This window comes from Lontra canadensis, unplaced genomic scaffold (assembly GCF_010015895.1).
Source record: "Lontra canadensis isolate GAN:19392208 unplaced genomic scaffold, GSC_riverotter_1.0 scaffold53, whole genome shotgun sequence".
NCBI classification, from domain to species: Eukaryota; Metazoa; Chordata; class Mammalia; order Carnivora; family Mustelidae; genus Lontra; species Lontra canadensis.
The window spans coordinates 13942707-13964388 of record NW_022631047.1 but is presented as its reverse complement, the minus strand read 5'-3'; the positions used below and the strand labels follow the sequence as shown (position 1 = coordinate 13964388).

Here is a 21682-nt window from a genome sequence, read left to right as displayed (position 1 = left end):
TTACTCTCTCTCTCTCTCTCAAATAAATAAAATCTAAAAAAAAAAACCTCAACAATAAAAAAACAAATAACCTGATTAAAAAATGGGCCAAAGATCACCTCACCAAAGAAGACAGACAAATGGCAAATAAGCATCTGAAATTATATTCTACATAAGTCACCAGGAAAGTGCAAATTAAAATATCAATGAGATACCACTACACACCAATTAGAATGACCAAAATCTGGATCACCAATAGTACCAAATGCTGGCCAGCATGTGGAGCAACAGGAACTCTCATTCATTGCTAGCAGAAATGCAAAATGATACAGCCACTTAAGAAAACTTCAGCAGTTTCTTCCAAAACTAAACGTGATCCTACCATCCAGTCCAGCATCATGTTCCTTGGCATTGACCCAAAGGAACTGAAAACTTAAGTCCACACAAAAACCTGCAACACAGATGTTTATAGCAATTTTATCCATAATTGCCAAATTTGGAAGCAACTGAGATGTCCCTTAGGAGATGAATGGATAGACTGGTATACACATGCAATGAAATATTATCCAGCATTAAAAAGAAATGAGCTATCAAGTCATGAAAAGGTTCCATGGAATAACCAAAAATGCAGATTACTAAGCAGAAGCAGCCCATCTGAAAAGACTATGTGTATTGTATGATCCCATGTATGTGACCAATTCAGGAAAAGACAAAACTATGAAGACAGTAAAATGATGTGTAGTTGCTAAGAGTGAGGGTGAGAAAAAGATGAATAGGGACAGCACCAAGGACTTTTTTTGAGGAGTGAAAATACTCTAAATGATATAATAATGGAAGTATGTAATTATACATTTGGCCAAACCCACAGAATGTTTAACATCCTAAGAAAAAAAGCCCTAAGGAAAAACCATGGACGTTGGGTGGTTATGATGTCTCAATGTAGGTTCATCCTTGGTTAAAAAAAGAAAAAGATACCACTCTGGTCAGTGATGTTGATATGGGGGAAAACTATGAATGTGTAGGGGCAAAAAGGTGTATGGAAAAATCTCCGTATCCCTCTCTCAATTTTATTATAAATCTAAAGCTGCTCTAAAAAATTTATTCTAATGAAGGAAAAAAGAGAATATCACATTACTGACACTCAATTCCCAGCAACTGGAAAAGATTTTCCAAAAATATAGCAAAGGATTATTAATTTTGCTTTGAAGAATTTAGGAAATTGATTACAGTAGTAAGGCATCTGAAAGTAGGCAAAATATCAAAAGACAAAAGAATATGTAATTTATCATTAAGTATATGGGCAAAGTTCTTAAGAAATAAAATATAAAGCAATGAGAAATTTTTAAGATAACAGTATTGATAAATAAAATAGGTCTCACTTGGAGCACTGAAATATACATGAGCATCTCTCTTGGAAACAATCTGATTGTAGAAAATATTTAAATGTTCATAGCCTTAGAAACCAATTACATTCTGAAATTTAATCCTGAAAAAAAAAAAAGGTCTAAATAGTGAAATCTGAGGTATTAATTTGGGTTTTGCTCACAAGGCAACTGGCAGATTCCTTCCCTCCACTCCAAAGCCACTGTCTCAAGGTCTTTTGTATTATTTTAGAACCAGCAGTTAGAAGACAAGCCCTTCATCTGGATTGAGAAACCCCAGGCCCAAAAAGAGAAGTTCTGCTGGAGTACTAGAGAAGGAGGGGGTGGAAAGAATGAAGAGCTGAAGAGGTAGAAATTGGGGGAAAACAGGGACTTAAAGGATTCAGATCAATACCCCTGTCCCCAATCCCACTGGGAGTGGCATGTGGAAGAAGAGGATGGGGATGCAGTGGGGATAAGAGAGAGACAATGATGGTAAAATTTGTTTTGGAAAATTTGGTGAAAGATCCTACTACTCAAGGTTCTCTGTAAGTTGGCCTTCAAAAGAACCTTTCAGGCTTATATAAACAGCATGCCACTGACAAGCAGTGTAGATGGAAGACTAGAAAGCCCTTTCCTGATAGAGTTCTAGAATATATGAAACTATCCAAAGACTGGGGGAAGGAGGAGTTATACAAGGGAATAATGACCAATGAAATCAGGTGAAGTCACAACACAACACGTTAAATTTTAGTAAAAATGGGAATATATTTCACAGTTACAACCTTAGCAGGTAGGACTCATGCCTACTGTATGTGTGTAAGAAAAAACATAATAGCAACAATGGGGATAAATTATGGTGTTTCTGCATAAGAACTGCTGTTAAACGCCCCTGTCAAAATGTTTATATTGATTCTTATCTTCCAATGAATTATAAATTATCATGAAATAAAATTATATGTACACATACACTTATGATCCCAGCAGAACATAAGTTCTGTGAGGGGCAGGGTTTTACTTTCCTCTATTTGCCAACTAAGATAGTACCTGGCACATAGGAGGAATTTAATAAATAGTTACTGAATAAATATAAAACCCATTTAGGGGAGAGAGAAAAGGAAAATATTCCAAACTGATATACTGGCATTGTCTTTTAGTGAGAGAACTTTAGTGGGGTTATTTTGGTTTCTATTTTTCCCTGTCTTCTAAGATGTCTCTGACTATATATTACTTCCATAAAGGGGAAAAAAAAAAAATTGGGAAGCAATTCCCTTTAAATGCATTAAAATTTCCTATATTTTCGGGGCGCCTGGGTGGCTCAGTGGGTTAAACCTCTGCCTTCGGCTCAGGTCATGATCTCAGGGTCCTGGGATGGAGCCCCGCATTGAGTTCTCTGCTCAGTGGGGAGCCTGCTTCCCCACCCCTCCTGCCTCTCTGCCAAAAAAAAATCCTGTATTTTCAAAACATCTTTGGTAACCTCTAGAATAGATAACTTAAAACTTAAATAAAGGAAGAAGGGCAGGAAGTAGAAAAAGCACACTCAAGCTGTTTCTCCTATAGTTTAGTCAATATACAAGACTAAACTTCCTCAAAGAACTTTCAATGTACTAATACTTGGCTCTTAGAAACTGTACCAGTAGAATAACATTGTTCTAAAAACAAACTACTGATTTAAAATATTCTGACTATGCCCAAGATCATGAGGTAGTGAATGAACTTTCAGCAAATCTCTGAACAAAGGCTGACAGTGAAAAAATTAATCAGCTTTGCAATATATCAACGATGACTTTTAAACTTCTATTCAGAGTGATCAAATGCATCAGTGACCAATATCCTAGATGTAGTTGTAACTAAATGTTAGCATTTGTGGGCCAAATATTCTAATTGATTTTCTCTTGAGAATTAAAAAGAAATACACAGTCAAGGAGAATTCAAGTGTTATTACTCTTGATTTAAGATCAGAATGTTCTGAAACTGGTATCACAACTGCATGTGGAGTAGTAGTACTAAGTCTCAAAAACAATTACGACAGTGTACAAATAATACATATTTTTATCTAAAATTTCTAGTTTTTAACATAAGAAATGTATTTTTCTGTGAGGAAAATCGGGCAAATTATGCCACTATACATAACAATCACAACTATGGGAACACACACCCCAATTAGGAAAACAGTATACAAACAATACTGGGTTTTTTTTGTTTATTTTTTAAGATTTTATTTATTTATTTGACACACAGAGAGAGAGACAGCAAGAGAGGGAATATAAGCAGAGGGAGTGGGAGAGGAAGAAGCAGACTTCCTGCTGAGTAGGGAGCTCGCTGGATGCGGGTTTCAATCCCAGGACTCTGGGATCATGACCTGAGCTGCAGGCAGACACTGCAGTTTTGCTATGGTTTTGCTATGCAGTAAAACGGGCAAACTACCACCATACAGTATGATCACACTATAAAAACAAAAATCAAACACGTAGAAATTAGACTGTTCAAAATGGTAACAAGGCTTACCTCTGGATGAAGGGATTCACTGGTCATTTTTATTTCATTTTTCCTCTAATTTCCTAATTTTTATAACAAGAATATATTACTTCTATAAATGTTTTTCTGAAAAATCTTTTTCTGAAAAAAACCTAGAAATAAGTGAAGTTATAACTTTGATAATAGGAGTCAAAATCAAATCACCATTTTCTAAACAATGACTATCAAAAGAACCTTATATAAAGGAAAGTAGGCTTCTGTGGTTATTAAATTACCATCTAGCTTTTGAAAAGCATTACCTTGGCGTCTCAGATATTTTATAATTTTATTAAAATAAAGCACTTAAGAGATATTTTCATTAATCTTTTCACCCTTACTTATTGTACAGGAAGAACTAGCCATGAATGAACTATTTTGGAAAAAGTTAACACAAATAGTTGAACTACAAATACTGCTTTTATAAGCAAAAGATATAAAAAAAACCCTCAACTTTTTCCTCAGTATCATTAAAATATGAATATGGGCACTAAATTGGTTAACAAGTTTAAAGAAACACAATGGCCAGAAATAATTAAAAAATATAAATAAAGCAGCAAGTTTATATGTTTAGTATATATCCAAACATGTATTAGCAGTTTATGTGAAATAAACAGGAGTATTTACCAACTATTTCAAGATATTTGCAATAAAAACTGACTTCTAATATTTTTAGCAACAACTAAAATACCCAAAGAACAAGACCATAAGAAATATCATTTCCAATACAGCTATGCTGGTTAAGTAACAAAATACAAGATAAAATTTTAAAGGACTAAATGTCAATTTTCATAAAATAGTCAGATATTAAAAGCACCACAAACCAAACAGAAAAGACTTCAAAAACCCAAATTTCTTTGTTCAGCAACAGCAAAAGAATTATGGTTTGTAAAGGGTACTAATAAAAGAAACCACAGAAAGGAAGGCCCTAACATTTTTTTTAAAGGAAGTAGTATACTTAATTTACTGTAGCATCAGCTCTTTTACATTTTATTTTAACAGACTAGTCTAGGTCAGAGATGGCCAGAAAAACAATGTGAACTATACATGCAAGGTTAAATTTTCAAGTAGTCACATTTTAAAAAGTAATAAAAATCAGCTGAAATTAATAATATATTTACCCAATATATCCAAATATGATCATTTAATGTAATCAATTTTTTAAATTGGAATATTTTAACTTTGTTTTTTACTAAGTCTTCAAAATTCGGTGTGCAATTTACACACACACATCTCAAACTGGATGCTAAATATTCTGAAAGTTTTATTTACTTATATGAGAGAGAGCGATCAAGAGTGCACACACAAGCATGGGCAAGTGGGGGGAGGGGGAGAGGGAGAGAAGAGAATCCCAAGCAGACTCCCTGCTGAGTGTGGAGCCCGACCTGGGGCTCAATCCCATGACCCATGAGTTCATGACCATAGCTAAAATCACCAGTCGGACCCTTAATAGACTGAGGCCCCTGGATGCTAAATTTTTACCAGAAAAAAACACAGAAAACAGATACTGAATTTGGTACTAAAAGACTCACAGAATTTATCTGCATTTATTAGGAATGATTTTGAATGTGAGTGAGGTGATTACTGCAAACTTCTATGATTTCAAAGTAAAATCAGGTCAGTTTATATCACTTGTTTTCCTTTAAGGCTAAAAAGTGCACATCATATCCTCAAAGCAACAGTAGAAAGAATGTCAAAGTAAAAACCGTAAATTAATTTTAAAAAAGAGTACCACTGCCAGAGAGGAAGATATTAGAGGAAAGGATGGCAGCTCTGCTGTAGTGAGAAGGGTCCCAAAGGGGACTTCAGCCCAGTTGAGCTAAGAGATTATATTCATATTCATATCTTTACTCTCAATACTTCTGACACCAACTGCATTGTATTTCTCACACCAGCAACAAATTTTTCAATTCTCTGGAAGTCATTCCTGGCACTAACTACCTGAAGTTAGTGCAAAGCATACAGATTAAGGGCTCAGTCCCACAAAAGTGCCCCACTTCAGATGATAGCTCCAAATCCCAGGATAACTGCCACCTATACTTCTGACCAATGTGCTATAGATCAGGAGTTCCCATGACCCCCTCCTCACATTTGATAATTTGCTTGAACAGCTCAAAGAACTCAGTTTACTTACCAGTTAATGCTAAAGGATACAATCTAAAGTCAGCCAGATGGCAGATACCTAGGGCAAAATATCACTCTGGAAATTCCAAGAAGTTTACAAGCTCTGTGTCAGGAGCCAGGGGCAAAGATCAAATATATATTTCTTATTATGCCACTTCCATATAAACAGGAGCTCTGCAAATTCGTCCATATATTTAGCAAGATCAGAACTGAGTTTCTCACTACTGGAGAAGGGAAGCATACATGTAGGAAAAGGGGAAAGCTATAATGAACTCTATGTTGAACTGGAATTAGATCTATCAATGTGAACTTGATATATACACATATTAAATGTGTATATACACATTTATATATATATACACATACAAGAAAAAGAGCACAAACACCCATGCATACATATAAATACTTCCTAACTCTTCACTAAAAAATCTCGAAATAGTGATGTTCCAGTAGCCATGAGTACACACTGCTTTCTGAATCCTATTCTATACTATAAGGAACCTGCTTCCTTTGGAGAAATGGCTGGTCCAGGGCCAGGCTGGGGAAAGAACATCTGGTGCAAAAAATAAGAACATCATCAAAAAACAATAGGGGCATGTTAATAAAAAGGACACGGAAGGCAGCTTCTGGCCCAATCTGGGACAACTGTTAAATATTTCATAGTAAAAAGGCTTTTTTAAGGTATTAGTGTATCTATCACATAGAGACAAGAGGAAAAAACTTCTGTTGTGTAAGAGTTAGCTAAGTACTGGTTGTTAAAGAAGTCATCTTGTGACGAGGGTTAAGGATGACAGATGTTTAAAACATTAAATAAGATACTCAAGCAGAGTACATACACAGTAAGATCTGGGAAAGCGTGTAATAGTGGCATTTATGGCAAATAGGTAAGTTTCACTTCTATCCTTATAAGAGGGATAGAAAATGGTCAAGATTCTCCCCAGCAGAATATCACTATGCCCCACCCCTCCACTTACGTGAGGCGGGGGAGTATCTCTAGAGATAAAGACACTGGTACTAATGTAACACAGACAATTTGTCCAACAAAAGTAGTATCTAAACTAGTACCTCCATATAACAGGGTGCCTGGTCAAACAGAACAAATATTTCAGTTGAGATCCTACCATTTAAAAATTGCTAGTGGCTTTTTTTTGACTAGGCAGAAAAAAGGAATGCACCTGAGCATCACCTTCTTTGTTCTGGGAAGAACCACTTGAGTGGCCCTTCTCAGTAATGTAATTGAGGCAAATAGATTATCTTTTGCCCTAGAGAAGGTCCATACCAGGCTCTATTTTTGACTTGATAAAAGCATCCCTACCAATAATATTTAATGGTAATGAGCTAAGAGAAAGCCCGTAGAAATATGCAAAAAAGGGGGGAGGGGCTTTCTTAGGTAAGTGTGCAGACTCCAAGGCCTTTCAAGTTTACTGTTATTAGAAACTGATAGACTTAAATGGCCCTAAAGGAGGTCCACTAGCTGGGAAGTTTCCCCTATCCTCAACATCTACAATACCGCAACTTACCTTAAAGGAAGACAACGAAAGCCTAAACCTATGCCTAGGATGAAAGAAGGAAGCTGAAAACCCCTACAGACCCAGTTACTCTGAACAAAACAAGAACATTTTGAACAATGTGCCACACTTTGAAGCGAGATCTTACGTGCCAAAATATGTATTACCCCTGGTATAAAAGGGTAAGGAACTATCTGACTTCAAAGAACCATTTTAGTCTAAAGAACATCCAGGAATTCAGACCTATGGGATGATATGCTTATTAGTCTGTCCTGGTGTATACACAGGCCAATAATATCAACTGATATACTTTAAGTGTTTTTGCTAAATTAATACAAAGTTTTTGATATTTCAAGAAGAAAATCTCACTTATCTGGAAATCTTACTAGAGGTGAGATAACATCTTATTCCCATAACAATTCTGAATAAATGAAACGTTCCAGGGGATTTCAAAACATAATTATGTAATTTAAATGAGACTTCTACTTGGAGCTCATACAGACAAGAGAGCCAAATCCTTCTCAATAGCATATGTAATATGTCAAAGTACACAGTGGGGGGAAAAAAAGGTAAGATTTTTTTAAAAAATCAAGGAAAAAGTCAATTCCTACCATCAGCATTAAGAACTAAACTAACAAACTATAACTTCAATCTCTAAAGTAAATAAAACTAAGTCCTATGGAAGTTATACAATAACAATTAACATGCTGATCTATTCATTACGTACTCCAGTATCCTTAATTCTGCTTTCCTGGTTGAGTAAAAAAAATCGCAATGGTGCCTAACAATTTTAGGAATTTAATTTTTACTAACAATGTAATACTAGAAAATGAACAATCTTTATACACAGAAGTTTCTAAAGACCATTGACAACACTAACTACTAACACTACAGCCATTCAATTTATCTGTTAGATGGAAATTTGATACTCACAGGCCACAGAAATAACACTGCTTTACCTTAAGTACTTAAGTCTGTGATAACCAATGCATGTAAATAGCATCTAAAAAACTCTGAACACTGGGGCACCTGGGTGGCTCAGTCCTTAAGTGTCTGCCTTTGGCTCAGGTTGTGATCCCAGGGTCCTGGAATCGAGCCCCACATGGGACTCCCTGCTTCTCTCTCTCCCACGCCCCCCTGCTTGTGTCCCCTCTCTCACTGTGTCTCTCTGTCAAATAAATAAATAAAATCTTTAAATAAAAATAAAATAAAGAAAATAAAAAACTCTGAGAGCACCAAGAAGTTAATTAAAAAGACTCTGCCATCTCCCTCCTTATAGAATCTACACATAAGTACTGGCTAAAAGAACATTTTTTTTTTTTTTAAGATTTTATTTATTTATCTGTCAGAGAGAAAGAGGGAGAGAGAGCGAGCACTGGCAGACAGAATGGCAGGCAGAGTGGCAGAGGGAGAAGCAGGCTCCCTGACAAGCAAGGAGCCCGATGTGGGACTCGATCCCAGGACGCTGGGATCATGACCTGAGCCGAAGGCAGCTGCTTAACCAACTGAGCCACCCAGGCGTCCCTAGAACATTTTTTTTTTTAAAAGAACATTTAAATAGAGATTTATTTCATAAAGTGAAATATAAAGGTGTAAGATGCTCAATGATGAATTATAATTAGTAAATAAAGCAAAAGGACTTAGAATTCCACAAGAATTCAAATTCTTCCTGGTTTAACTGAAGTATTCTGCAGTGGAAAGAAGATATGCCATGATCTTTGGTTATTAAACCTAAGTTAGTTTCTTCAAATATAAAATTAAGAAAATATCTGCCTTGTACTGTGCCTGTTACAAAAAGAAGCTCTCATTAGATAGTATTAGTTATTATTAATACCATTCTAGATTAATTAGCAAGGAACACTTTGCAAAAAAAGGCCTAAAGAAAGGTATGCAGTATTTGGGGCTTTTGTTACAAAAAGGCCCATTTTTACCACATTCTAGAAACAATGCAGTAATTCAGAATCTTTATCGTAATAAAATTTTAATTGAAATCTGGCTGTTTCTTCAAGTGACACACAAAAATGGTCATTTCAGAGAAGCTCACTTAAAAAATATATATCACCATACTATTATGTAAATGAAACATGAAGGCCAGTGATTATAGGAGAGAAAAAAAACTGTTTAACCAGAACATTCCTTCCAATGAGTATTCTCGTATGTATTCTGGGCATTAGCTGATAAATAGCATGAAGTAAGAAAACATGAAAACTTATTTGGACTAAATCTAACTATCCACAAAAAATAACTAAAACTAAAATAATTAGCTTAGAACAAAACCTTAAGATAGATACTGAGGCAGAGAAAATACTTTATTTCAATACTTCAAGTTTTAAAGACCTTTCCTTGCTTATCTATAAATCTCATCCTTGATCATGCCTTCCACTTAGCCAATTTTTCTTGCCCCATACTCACTCAAATTTGTCTGAATAAAAGAAATAGCCTACTCTATTATCTCTAGTTCTTAACCTTCCTGAACTATTCCCTTAAATCCACTGCAAATTCTCCACTATTCTGAAACTGTAAGATCACCAAATACCCGGAGCAAATGTGACATAAATGTTAATCTGTTAATTCTACATGTATATGTGAGTTTGTGATAACATCCTTTGTATAGCTCTTGCCCAAAAAAGGAACTATTTTTACTTCATTAATACAGAATATATTTTTAAAATATGTAACTTAAGTTATAAAGGCAACATACTCTGCATGTGTGTGGTGTGTGTATTTGAAGAGGTGAGGGAGCAGCAGAGGGAGACAGAGAATCTTAAGCAGGGTCCATACCCAGTGCACAACAGACCTCACAATCCTGAGATCACGACCTGAGCCAAAATCAAGAGTCAGACACTTAACCAACTGAGCCACCGAGGTGCTCCCCAACACTGTATGTTCTTCATGATGTGTAAATTACATCTCAATGAAACTGTTAAAAATACACACACACACAAACACACACACGCACATGCGCGTCACCCCAAGATCTAGATACAACAAGTTCCCATAGAACTTCCTGCAAGGATGTAAATGCTCTATATCTGTGCCATCCAATAGGACAGGCACACATGGCTTTTGAGCACTTGAAATATGGCTAGTGTAACTGAATAACTGAGTTTTTAAATTTCATTTCATTTTAATTAAGTTAAATAGCCACAGGAGGCTAGTGAACAGTATATAAATCAAGGATGTTACCAGTGACTTACATTTACCCTTGCTCACATGCCCCTCTTAGATAATACTGAATTTTGTTAATGACTTAATAGCCAAATGCGATAAATTTCCAAAGTCTAACTAATCTCTACAACTCTTCTCTAGTCCTTCTAAAACCTGTTCTCCAAAATTACTACTATGCAAATTGGACTTCTCTACTACATTCTTTTCTTAAAATTTTATTCCCTTGATGCTACCATTCTTCTAGTGTTCTATTTAGTTCAACCCCTGGCTTCTTTTTTACCTTTGCCCACCCACTAATTATTCCTATTCTGCCCCAGGAAAATTATCCTCCCCTGTCTCTTACTGTTTTTCTCTGTATATTTATATGTATCCTCTCCCTAGATGATTTCATGTACTTTCATTATTTCAGCCGACTGAATGACTAATAGACATTTGGGAATCTATAGCTTTACCTTGGACCTATTCTTTGAGCTTCAGTGCCTAATGAACTTCTTCATGGAGGTTTCACAAGTACCTCGCTTAACGTATCAAATTGAATGTATCTCCATAGCCTTTCCTCTCCCCCCCAAAAATAAAATCCCTAATTCTTTCTTATTCTTTCCCTCAGTTGACAGCACAATCATCTATCCCTACCCTTTTATCTGTGCTTCATTTTTGTCTCCAAATGCCAATTCACGCCAATTCATCACTAAACCCTGAATATTTTATCTCCAAAATATGAAGATTCCTTTCTCTACCCTCATTCAGGCTGTAGAAACCTCATACTCATACCCCTAACTAAACTCTATACTTCCCCTGTATTCCTTAAACCCATTCTCCACAATTACTACCATGCAAATCTACTTACCTTCTTCGTTTATAATTCTTTAGTTACTCTCCACTGCCTATAGCTGAGTTTATTTGTGTGGGAGGCGTGTGTGGAAGATTCAAAGAGCATGTAAATATAAACATGATAATGATGTCTAGGAATTCTTCAAAATGTTAAAGAGATGACCTGTGCATTCCAAATTTATCTTAATCCACAATGACCTACCAGTCCAAGCAAGGAGAGTATCCTCATAGAAATGGATATATCAAGTTATTTAGCACAAAACTACTAGCCATTAAGATGATCTTGTCAGGGGTGACCAAGTGGCTCAGTTGGCTAGCGCATGCCTTTGGCTCAGGTCATGATACCAGAGTCCTGGGATTGAATCTCACATCAGGCTCCCTGCTCAGCAGGAAATCTGCTTCTCTCTCTCTCTACATATATATATATATATCTGTCTCCCCTCCCCCTACTCATGCTCTCTTGCTCACTGTCTCTCTCTCTCTCAAATAAATAAATAAAATCTTAATAAGATGATCCTGTCATTATCCCAAGCAACTTGTTTACTTCTATTAGTAGAGAAAATGATCATCAATAATGATTTGATTTACTAATTAGTTTCATCTCTCACTGTTTGGTTTATGTATTAGTTTGTGTTTAATTAACACAAGACCATCCACTATGCACATACTGACAAAAAAAAAATCATCTGTCTCTGAGAAGTAGAACCTTGGCTGCACATTTCTATAGAAATAATTAGTGTGGTTTTTCTTAACTAACAGGAAAATGATGATTATACCAACTAGATTTCTAAACACTCTTTAAAAATTACTCCTAAATTCTTAAATTTCTTAAGAATTCTTGAATTCCTTGAAAAACTGTGTTTGCTTTTGAGGACAGTTTACCTGAAGGTTCCTTCCTAAAAAGTCTACGTCAATCTTGCAATGCCAAGATTCAAGTCACAATGCCAAAAAGCAAATTCTTCATGAGAGTCCATCTGAAAGGCACCTGGGTGGCTCAGCCAGGTAATTTTGGCTAAGGTATGATGTCAGGATTGTGAGGTAAATTGTGTGGTGGGTGCGAACCCTGCTTAAGATTATCTCCCTCCCTCTGCTCCCCACTCAAAAAAAAAAAAAAAAAAAAGAGAGAGAGAGAGAGAAAAGAAAGCCCATCTGAAAATCTCAATTAATATAAATTAAGGTGGAGATAGGATCAATTATGTCAATCACAAAACCAAGCAAATTACTGACATCATTCCTCTCATGTAGACTATCATTAACCAACCTTTTAAAAAGTACACATAAGGGGCACCTGGGCGGCTCAGTGGGTTAAAGCCTCTGCCTTCAGCTCAGGTCATAATCCCAGGGTCCTGGGATTGAGCCCCCGCATCGGGCTCTCTGCTCAGCAGGGAGCCGGCTTCCTTCCCCGCTTCTGCCTGCTTTCTCCCCACCCCTCCGCCTGCCTCTCTGCCTACTTGTGATCTCTGTCAAATAAATAAATAAAAATCTTTAAAAAAAAAAAAAGTACACACAATATTAAGCCTACACCTAATAAAGACACCATACTCTCCCAAATAAAAGCACTCTCAAGAAGAGCTTCTGGCAACTTCTCTTCAGTCTGAAAAGCTGCTCCCGTTTGTCTTAAGATTTGATAAAACTCCTAAAATTGAAAAACCAAAAAGCTCCTAAACCCAACTTTATTTTTTTCTAACTAGAAACCTTATTTTATTTTTTGCTAATTTTTCTTTGGGTTAATCCAGTTGAGGTCAATTAGGAATGGGTGGGAATTGAGGAAAGAATCTGTCAGTATTAGAATCTGGGTGCTATTCTCTTCCAGACTTTTAAAAATTTTGCTTTTTAACTTTTACAGAGCTAAACAAAGTAGTGAAAAAAGGAATTATATCATCTTTCCAATGCAGCTTTTTTTAAACTCAATTATAATTCCAGTGCCTTTTCCCCAATTTTCTATTGCATGTCCTAAAGACCAACTTTTTTTTTTTTTTAAGATTTTATTTATTCACCTGACAGACACAGATCACAAGTAGACAGAGAGGCAGATAGAGAGAGAGAGAGGAGGAAGCAGGCTCCCTGCTGAGCAGAGAGCCCGATGCGGGACTCGATCCCAGGACCCTGAAATCATGACCTGAGCCAAAGGCAGCGGCTTAACCCACTGAGCCACCCAGGCGCCCCCTTAAAGACCAACTTTAAGAAGTTTAAAATATCCAACCAATTTGTAACAAGTGACAACATAAGTCCTTTAAAAAATGGATTTTTTTTAAAGCACCATTATCCTTTTATTATCTATAACACTTTACAAAGTACCTTCACATAGTTTTTCAGTTATCTTCAGCAATCCAGTTAAGTCATATTACTAATAAATCAGCATTACAAATTTAAGTTCCTTACTCAGAGTCAGATAATTGAGTAACAGAGAACCCAAATGTTCTACAACTATTTCTAACTTAGAAAAGAACATAGTATTTATTAAAGTATATTGAGAATCTACTTATATCTTCAAAGAGCTCAAGGACTAGTTAAGGAGACCGAATATAAACAATTTCGAATCATTCTGAAGAACACCATAAGAATGATCCCAAAAGAAAAAAGATCTCAGCAAATTCTGGAAGGTAATAATTCAAAAAGGCTGGCATTTGAGAAAGTGACAGGTCATAAAATTACAAAGTTAGGCAGAAGACGGGTAAAGCTAAAGAATTTCAAAGCACTGATAACATGTTCAACTCCAAAGTTCCCCCATAAGAATGATAGCAGCAGTAAGAGTTTTGCTACATGAATTTTCAAGCTTAAGTATAGACAAATCAAACAAAATGTTCACAAATATCCTCAAAAAGACAACCTAAAAAGATGCTGTATCATCACAGTTAATACTTAATGTGCGAGGCCCTGTCCCTAATGTTTTACGCTTATATAATTCATTTAGCTGTAACAACAACTCCAGAAAGTAGGTACTCTTATTACATCCCATTTTATCAATAGAAAACTAACACAGAGGTTGCCCAGTGACACAATCATTAGCAGAGTCAGAATTTGAATTCAGGCAGTTATGTTCTTAATGACTGTGTTACACTGCAGAAAATAATGCCCTCTTCAAACCTAAATTTAGGTCATGCATGATAAGTCTCACCTATGCCTGCACACTACAGGCATTAACAGTAGTCCTGTTAAGAAAAGAGAAAAAAAGAAAAAACCAAAAAAATTCCTCAAATAAAATGCAAGATGCTAAAAATAAATAAATACAAAGAACTGGTACCGCAAAATCTAGTAACTATTATGAGTTTTTTCATGTTATACTAACATTTTCAGAAATTATAATTTGAGCATAACCACTCTTGCTTTTACAGCTTTATCTAAAAAACTTAAGAGCTACTAGAAAACCCAAATAACAGGTTTAGAGTAATTTCTGAAAATGAGAGCTCAGTTTTAGTTGAATGTTTCCATAGAGATTAAGTAGAATGACTTTCAAGTGACCGGAATCTTGCACTAAAACATAAATATCAAGAAATGAACTCAATCACCATACAACAGATTCTTCATTTGTTTTACACAAAAACAACCTTACACTAGGAATAACTGTGATAGTTAAGATACTTAAGGTGAGGAAAAAAAAGTAATAGAAAAGGAAAACATTTAAACCCTTAACACTAAGAAAAATCATTGAAAAGTCAACTTAAATATAATTCTCAATTCCTGTACCACAAAGATTACTTCCTACAGCAATAAATTTACATAGAGTTTAAATCATACCTAACCAAAATTATGCTGTCTTTAATCCCACTGTCTCATTAGGAGGGAAAAAGGATTACCTCAAACAAGTTACCGATCATTCTTTAATTTGCAAAGCAGCAACACTTGAGTTATCTCAATGTTGCCCATACTTGTCAGTGATTGAGACTTTAAAATAAACAAGAAAAACCTCCAAAGACTACTCCCTGAAATCTTGTTCTGGGACTGAAAATTACTGAAGATTCTCATCCTGAAAAACAAGGAATTTGGCACAAATGTAAAAAATAAAAGCAAAAAACACATCAATGTTCAAATGGAAGATTCAGTTCAGGAGTTATTTTAAGAACTAAAGCAAAGAAATCACAGAACCACATCACATTTCTGCAGCATTGCTAAACTTTATAAAACATTAATAAAAACCTGTACACTTGAAACTAATATAACATTGTGTGTCAACTACACTTCAACTTAAAAAAAGTAAATTAAGTTCAAAAAAATTAATATCATATACTCATGATGAGACATGATCCTTAATTAACAACAACAACAACAAAAAGAACCCAGAGCAAAGCAAACACTAAGAACACTGGAGCTTAAACAAAATTTGACTTCCCCTTCCAAGCTGATCAGGAAACAATCTCATCAATATACAAAATGAATATACAAAGTATCAAATTATCAAGTGAACTCTACAGAAGCAATTTGGGGAGAATGTACTTAAAGTGAAGTAAAATCATTTACAAATCTGTGTATAAATACATATTCATAAAAAAAATTATGCTACATTTCTTAAAAAACTAAGATCCGTACATAGAAAAGCAATGTAAACTCTGCAAAGTCCAGCAATAACATTTTCTGTCCAAGGCAACTGAGTGTCAAAATTAAGGTGCATCATTTCCCTAATAAAATCAAGTAAAGAAATCTGCATCTTAAAAGACCAAAGTTAGGACTTAAGATCCTGTGGTATCAAAGTATTAACTAATATTATTTACTAGGAATTGATACTTGTTTTAGTAGATAACTATGCATACTATGACTCTAAAAATTAGCCTGACGGAAACAAATTTGATTTGTATACCACATTCCCTCATTCTCCATCCCAAAAAAGTCTATTTACATATTTGAATTGATAAAATCAATACCCAAACCAAAGTACTGAATTTGCTATGGTTATAGAATTCTGAAGAAATCTGACAGGGACTTCCACACCAAAATACAACTGCTTCATTTGAGATGTACTAATCAGCATCTACTAAACTACAAATGCTTTAACATTTCCCAAATCATTAGACCGTAACCAGTTTTTTTCGGGGCTCCTAGGTGGCTCAGTCAGTTAGTTAAACATCTGCCTTCTACTCAGGTCATGAGCTCAGGGTCCTGGGATCAAGCACTGAGCCCCATATTCCGCTCTCTGCTCAGCGGGAAGCCTGCCTGTCTCTCTCCCTCTGCCACTCCCCCTCCTTGTGCTCTCTCTCTCTCTCTCACTGTTAAATAAATAAACAAAATCTTTAAAAAAAAAAAAATCCTAACCAGTTTTTTTTTTTAAGATTTTATTTATTCGTTTGAGAAAGAAAGAACACTGAAAGAGGGAGAGGCAGACTCCCAGCTGAGCAGAGAGCCCAGCTCAGGGCTCAATCACAGGACCCCTAGATCATGACCTGAGCCCAAGGCAGATGCCCAACCGACTGTGTCATCCAGGTGCCCTGATCCTAACCAGTTTAAAATTTGTCCTTTACCAGTCTAAGTAAGTCATTTACCTGCTCCATGATTTCAGGTTCTTTATCCAGTAAGTAGCTGGGCAGAATAACCTAAGATTTCTTACAATTTCAATACACTAAGATTTTTAACTCAACAACTGAATACAATACTTCTCCTACCTTCCTACAGACAAGTATGTATGTTAGGAGTATACTTTCAGTGAAAAAAGCTTTGCTTTCTTCCCAATGCTTTAATAATCCCTTGACTTGTCCTTTAATTTGTATCCAAAGACAAGAACTCAAACACCTAATGAACACATTAGGCAAATGTCCTGGGTGAAGAAACCAAAAATGCTGCCCAACTACTGGCTATAAAGGATCCTGGGGCTAGGAAAATCGCATTTTAAAAAAACAAAACAAAAAATTGTATAAACAGGGTCAAATGACACATGAAAGTTTCTAAAGCAGGGTACCACTCAATGAGCTAGGATTTATTTGGTTCTACAGCCAAATCCTCAACTGGCTTAAAAATAATATGGTGATATTATACATAAGGCATCAGATATTCTTTAATTTGACCATGCCCAAGTCTAGACATAGAACAAAAATCCAAAAAGCAATGAGTTCAAAGAAAAACTGAGAAGCTTAGACAAAATTATTATGACATTAGACAAACTGATTTTTCCACTATATCATTAGTTCCAAGATAAATAAACAATCAAAAAATGCCAGGTGAGGGGCGCCTGGATGGCTCAGGTGGTTAACTGGCTGCCTTTGGCTCAGGTCATGATCCCAGGGTTCTGGGATCCAACCCCACAACAGGCTCCCTGCTGGGGGAGGGGCGATGTCTGCAAGCCCCTCTCCCTTTGCCCCCCTCCCCCCCACCTTGTCCACTCATGCTCAAATAAATAAGTAAAATCATTTTTTAAAAATTCCAGGTAATTAAGGAAAACACACACATTACATTCTGATGAATCTTCAAAGTTAAATCATTGAAACTAACAAAATTAATCCATAAAGTGCTCAAAATTTACTTGGGTCCAGTCTTAAGAAAGTAAGGTAACCAATTAAAAATATATAGATCTATAAAGCAATATTCAAATGTAAAACCTTAAAAAAGAATAAAATCCAGGGGCGCCTAGGTGGTTCAGTGGGATGGGGCCTCTGCCTTCAGCTCAGGTCATGATCTCAGGGATCGAGTCCCACAGCAGGCTCTCTGCTCAGCAGGGAGCCCGCTTCCCCTCTGCTCTCTCTCTGCCTGCCTCTCTGTCTACTTCTGATCTTTCTCTGTCAAATAAATAAATAAAATCTTAAAAAAAAAAAAGAATAAAATCCAGGATCAGCAGCAATAGGCACCCCAAGTACAAAAGCAAAAAAAAAAAAAAAAAAGTGTCCTCGTGTAAACCAAAATTTTTGCCTGTAAACCTGTAAACCAAAAGAATCAGAACTAAGTTTTTGAGTATGACTGACCAATAGGAATAAAGTTATAGTTTGACAAGATTTTTTTCAAAAAGGCCTGCACCCTTGCCAATAGAAACCACCATAAAATTTAGTAGTTTTTATTTCACCATGCCTTAGAAGTTCTACATCATTTACTGTAAAACTTAAGAAATTATTATGTTCCTAAAGAACTTGTCAGTTTTTAAGTTCACTTCCTTCCACATATTGACTTCCCTTCACTTTTCATATGGCCTTGGTCATTTGGAAGATGGCATTCAAAGGGTTAACATTAGTTCATGGATAAAATAAACTCCTAGATTACTCGGTCATTTTCATATTCTATTTTGATCCATTTTGTCCATTTTCTTGACAAGAAGAATATGGATAATGGCATTTTTCCTGTATACTGTAACTGACTTTTTCATTCAGTCTAACTCTGATTCTTCCAATAACCTCCGTTCACTTCCAGATGAGGGCAACATTCAATCAAGCTGCTATATAGGTCAAACAACAAGTTGCCCAAATCTGGCTATTTAAACATAGAATATACTTGTCAACCAGAATGACACACCATTATTTACACCATGAAAACCTCCCTGAGAGGTTAAAAGCAAAGCATTGTGAGTCCTTTGGACTCTTGGGAAAGACTGGCTTAAAAACCTTTCATAACAAGTTTAAAATAACCACAGTGACATTACAACTCTCAAAGCACTTACACAGTTTTACATGGGCTCTTGTACTAGTCGCTGTATAGTGAGTGGGATGAAGACTTACTAGTTTTAATTTATGCTGTCAGATAACTTTTAGCTACCAAAAAGCTTAAGCATCAGATTCAAGAGGGACGATAGCAAACACTTACTGTACCTTTCTAGTACGAAGGCATTTATCCAGAGAAGAAAGTCTTTTTTATAGTTTATAGTAAATGCCTGTGCAATCACCAACTAAGATATAGCCCAAGTAAGGTCATTCAGGAGCAAGGTCGTTCTTACTTTAAAAGTACAGCCTGATCTCAGGCATGGAAACTCGCATGTAACACACCAGCAGCTCAACAGTGCAGAGCCTCCAGTGAGACTGAAATGCAAAGGGCAAGAAGCCTCTGTACTTTCCTAACTCAGAAACTTTCCCACTAACTTCGAGTTTCCTGCCAGACACTAAAAGAGTAACAAGTAGGTAAAGCGTCTGTACTAAGATGATTTTCATCACTCCCCTCTAGTAGCAAACTTCTTTTTGGCTACCAGTAATTGTTATCCTACGTTGGTCATGCCCCAAATTCTACTTTCAATTCTTTCAAAAGTTGACCTCCCACCCCTCCCGCCGCCCCCGCCGAAGCGAACAGTTAAGAGAATGACCTGTAGGAGAGAAATTCGATCAACTGGATTCACCCAGCCAAATGTAGGTCCAAACCACCGTAAAATAAAGAAGTGGGGCTATACCTGCAGTTCACACCAGGCGACCTCCACAGTAGTTTCAGTGTCCAGACCTTTGTAGACGGTCTTAAAGGAGCCTCTGCCGATCTCGATGTCAAACTTGAGAAAGCGGCCATCATTGGACATTCCCACGGCCTTGGTCTCCAGCTCTTCGATGTCATCCTGTTGCTGGCTCCGCTCCTCCTGCGGTTCCTTGGCGCTGCCGCCGCCGCTGCCGCTTCTGGCCGACGGAGGCTCCTCTTTGCTCCCCACATGGTTGGGCGGGGACACTTGGCGATCTCTGCTGGTACTGCCGGGGGCTGTCGCGGCGGCAGGGCCCGCGCCGGCTGGCTCCCCGGGGGCGGCAGAGGCGGGAGGGAGCTGCGCTACCTGGGCAGCGGCGGTGGCGGTCAAGGTCTCCTCGCGGTGCGGCTCCGGCGGAGTACTCTGAGGCGGGACCGCGGAGGCGGTGGGCTGGGGGAGAGGAAGGGGAAGGCCGGGCAGTTCCAGCGCCGTGGCGTTGGAGTCGCAGATGACGCTGCGGCGGAAGAAGCGGTGCTCCGTGGTGGTCGTGGTCGCGGCCGCGCCACGGCTGTCCTTGTCCATAGTGTGGCGGCGACGCCGGTACTCCTCCGTCCGGCCGGTCCCAGCGTCGGACGCCGCGCTGCCCAGTTTTTCTCCCACCGAGGAATCGGAGCTGGAGCCATTCTTGGCGGAAGGCGCCGGCGGCGAGAGGAACAGGGCGCTCGGAGTGCTGCTCTGCTTCTCTGCGGCGCCGCCAGACATGGTCGGTCCGAGGAGCGAGACGAGCGGGTTCGGACTGGTGAATGAAGAGAGGGCGAGGGGCCGAGCCCGCAGAGCGGCGGCGGGGTGCGGCTCCCGCTACGAGGGCTCCGGCTGCCGGCGGGGTCGGATGCGCCCGGACGGCTCCTCGCTCAGCACTGACAAGCCGCCCCGAAGGAGACGCGGGCCCCTGGGCCCAGTTGCGGCGGCTGCTGCGGCTCACGAGGCGGGCTCGTCGGCGGGCGGTCGAGGAGCTGAGGCACGGGGGTTAGCGCCTCACGGTCCGCATCCATCCTGCGGCGAGCGGCGGCGGGGAAGCCTGGAGCAGCAGAGGCGCCGCAGTCATGAGGGGTTAGGGCAAGAAGCCGGCACCGAGTCGAAGCGGATGCGGCGGCGGCTCCAGCTCCCGGGGCTGGGCGGGCTAGGCCCCGGGGGCGGCGGCAACGCGAGGAACGGACGAGCGCGGACTCCCGAGCGGTGGCAGTCCCAGAGCCGACGAGTGTGGGAGGGGCCGAGGAAGGCAAGGGAGGGAGGGCCTGCCCGGGGGCTCCGGGTCAGTCAGTCAGTCGGTCGCCTCCTCCCACACGCGCCCCCAGCTAGGGGGACCAGTCTCACAGGGCGCCCATCGCCCGGACAGGAAGGGCCGAAGCCTCGAAGCCTCGGTGCCTGAGGAGCGGGCCCCCCCTTCCCCGAGGCCTCCCCGCCCGCCCCGGGCCTGGCAAACCCCGTCTCCTCCCGGGCCGGTGCCGGGGGCTGACGGAGGGAGGGAACGGTGGGGAGGGGAGGGCCGCTCACCGCGGGGCCCGAGCTCCGCTGCTTCTCTGGGCCGAGAGGAGAGGAGACCGAGAGGATTGGGTGACGGGGGTTAGGGAGAGTAAATAGTCACCCCCACCAGGCGCTTTCTGTCACCGAAGATAGGGGTGCAGAGTGGCCGAGTGTGAAGAGCCGCGTCCGCCGGGGAAACTCTCAGCGCTAAATGGCGCCGGGAGTCTGAAGCCTCCACACAGCCCGCTCGGACCCCGCCCCCCGCCGCCCGGGGCGCCCCACCCCCACCCGGCTCTCGGGGCTCTCGCGCAGCCGTGCTAGTACCGAGGTTCTCTGGGATTTGTAGTTTTCGCCTTTGAAGCATGAAAGAGATCGGGGAGGAGGGAGCC

The 21682-nt window shown here is 39.0% G+C and overlaps 1 protein-coding gene across 1 annotated transcript; it reads right to left on the bottom strand.

Moving 5' to 3' along the window:
* Positions 1-15447: 15447 nt before the first annotated feature.
* LOC116877579 (serine/threonine-protein kinase WNK1-like) lies at positions 15448-20652 on the bottom strand. Its single transcript, XM_032874342.1, has 3 exons — positions 19773-20652; positions 16670-16676; positions 15448-15452 (listed from the first exon to the last, which is right to left on the bottom strand). Exons 1-3 carry the CDS (start codon positions 20529-20531, stop codon positions 15448-15450), a joined length of 771 nt encoding a protein of 256 aa, XP_032730233.1. The 5' UTR covers positions 20532-20652.
* Positions 20653-21682: the final 1030 nt, after the last annotated feature.

Bases quoted from the DNA above. Each gene is read 5' to 3' on its own strand.
- LOC116877579 (XM_032874342.1), bottom strand. From the start codon at position 20,531: ATGTCTGGCGGCGCCGCAGAGAAGCAGAGCAGCACTCCGAGCGCCCTG.